Source organism: Pteropus vampyrus, unplaced genomic scaffold (genome assembly GCF_000151845.1).
Source record: "Pteropus vampyrus isolate Shadow unplaced genomic scaffold, Pvam_2.0 Scaffold397, whole genome shotgun sequence".
Lineage (NCBI taxonomy): Eukaryota > Metazoa > Chordata > Mammalia > Chiroptera > Pteropodidae > Pteropus > Pteropus vampyrus.
In genome coordinates, this window is record NW_011889178.1 from 1,295,988 (window position 1) to 1,298,436 (window position 2,449).

Here is a 2,449-nt window from a genome sequence, read left to right on the forward strand (position 1 = left end):
TTGAGATATCCTTAGGAAAGAAAAACTGTTCTTGTGTAACACAATTTCCAAATGTATCTGACCACATGACAAGTGTTTATATAACAACCGTCCTGTTAAACCCTTTTGGGAAATTTTGTATATAGAAGAAATTGTGTTAAAGATGAAGATTAGTGTCTAAAAACTCAAAAGTAACTACATCTTCTCCAACTATAAACATTTTAAGAGAAGAAAAAGTGAAATGTCTTCTTCGGAATTCTGTCTAATATCAATGAAAAAAATTCATACGGCATTAAAACTAAAGAATTTACAGTTTGTTAAGACCAGAGAAACAAGGAAATATATCTGGTAAGTTCATTCTTTATTCTCAACATCAGCAAGTTGAGCAGAATATCTATTAGATGCCCCCACCTAGCTGAATTGCAATTTTGTTAAGAACTAGCTTTTGAAGCTTGATTTAAAATATTTCTCTAAACTGAAAAAGCCCAGTGAATTGCATTTCTTACCATCAAAATATGCAAAGGATCAACTCACGCTCTTCCTACACTTAGGCTTGGTGGCTGAAGTGGCTCTATCAAGAACCGCCTGTATTTTTTATTTACCAAATCACACAGCATAACAGCCGAAGTATAGAAAGGTCATTCCAAGGCTAACCAGAGGTCCAGCCAGGCTGACCAGCAGAAGCAGGAAGCCTTTCTGTTGAGGGTGTTGTATTGTTGATAAATATTCTCAGAATCCCCAATGAGAAACATGGTGTTATCTCTACCTATTGAATATATTTGGTTTCTGTCTGTCTCCTCCCACAAAAGTAGAGGCTCCGTGAGGGCCAGGATATTGTCTGTCTTATTTATCTGTGTATTCCTGGCACTCCAATAAATGCCTGGCACATAATAGATGCTTAATAAATAAATTCCAGTGATTGATCAGGAGACAAGGTTGAGTGGAAAGAAGAAGATAGCATATATAATCTGAGTTGTACAAGAGACTGAATGCCTGTGCTCTGTTCCTTCATCAACCAGCACTTCTGTCTTCCTTTTTCCCAGGGCTGGGTAGAAGGAGATACCTACTCACCCCTTAGCTGCCCCACCCCCTTTAACATTCTAATTATATCCAAAATGATTTGAGACCCTTGCGGACAAGGCTTGAGTCTCATTCCCCATTATAGGGTCTTGCTCTCAAAAAGTACCCAATAAAAGTTTGTAGAACTGCGTTGCGAAATAATAGCAGTTCACTTTGAAAGGGCAGAGGCTCACCAGACCGCTGTGCTGTTCAGTGGCCTCCCCATGTAGAACAAACATCTCAGCCTTTCATATTTATCTCCCACACATTCCAGCACTGCTGGTTCTTCAAAATAAGTTATGATGCTAACTCCAGAGTTCAAAAACACAATTCATGATCATCACTGCATCATCCATACACATAGGCCAGGAGGAGGAGACAGGACAATTACAGGTGATGAACTATCTTAGTCAAATTTAAAAACACTCATCTACATACTCCCTGAGGTATGGTGGGTGTAGGCCTCTTTTCTCTGATGAAATACATACTTCAAAGAACCAGGAGAAAAATCTTTCATTCTGGGCTTTTCCTACCAATGGACAGCTCACTTGGCTATAGGTACAGGGTATTTTACTCACCCATTTACTTACCAAAAAATCCACCTGACCTGGCCAGAGCAGAACAGGTCCATACAGTCATGTCATTCTTAGGAGTACCCTGGCCAGTTGCAATCTCCTTTGTTTTAGGTAGCCAGATTAGGGAACAAATCTGTAATAATGACCAAAAAATACAGAATTATGGCAATTCTAATTTATTATAAATATACTTTAAATTGATTCTAGGCAGAATACTCTGTCCACATACATCCTTCAGTCCATAGCTAGGGGTAGGGTGTTAGAGGATTACATTAGTTCTAGGAAAGTTTATCCCGAGGCAACAACGGACTAAATATACAGATAGGCTTAGCTGCAATGAATCTATGAATTTATGTGAAGATGATCATTGTCCCAGAATAGTCAGGCTGTTCTTAAATTTCACAGCCAAAGCAATGCTGAGAAAAAAGGGAAATGCTTAAAAAAAAAAAAAAAAAAGCACATGTTAAATTAACTTTTGACTCACAGGTGAAGGTTTTACAAAAAGAAACTCTCAACAACTGAAATCCCTATGGACTCAGCATGTATGGTGAGCTGTGTCTGGGTCCTGTGTTTTATCATAAATTATTTTCACTGGATTCTAGAAGACCAGCATGAAGGCAGACTCCAAAGAAGACATTTACCTGTGAGTTTGTGCTTGGGCTCTGGATGCTTTGCTCAGTATTTATGTCCAAGATGTGTAAGCGTCCATCCTCCATTCCTCCTCCAACAGCAAGGACAGCAGACTGCCAGGGACACCAATCCATGGCCTTTAAAGTTCCAAATAATCACACAGGCTGGTCAGCCTTGGAGAAGGTGAACTCATGGATGTGAAGCAC

General features: G+C 39.3%; 1 protein-coding gene across 3 annotated transcripts in view; it reads right to left on the reverse strand.

Annotated features, from left to right (window-relative positions):
- CDC20B (cell division cycle 20B) overlaps positions 1-2,449 on the reverse strand; it is a 42,659-nt gene that overhangs the window by 4,845 nt on the left and 35,365 nt on the right. The window contains exons 10-11 of one of the 3 annotated variants that reach the window (XM_011380614.1): positions 2,255-2,380; positions 1,641-1,746 (exon numbers count right to left, since the gene is read on the reverse strand). The exons of 1 other annotated variant lie outside the window; for it this stretch is intronic. In XM_011380614.1, the coding sequence (XP_011378916.1) occupies positions 1,641-1,746; positions 2,255-2,380 (232 nt within the window). Of the gene's footprint in view, positions 1-1,628; positions 1,747-2,254; positions 2,381-2,449 lie in introns of all 3 variants that reach the window. One more of the 3 variants, XM_011380613.1, reaches the window with a different exon arrangement.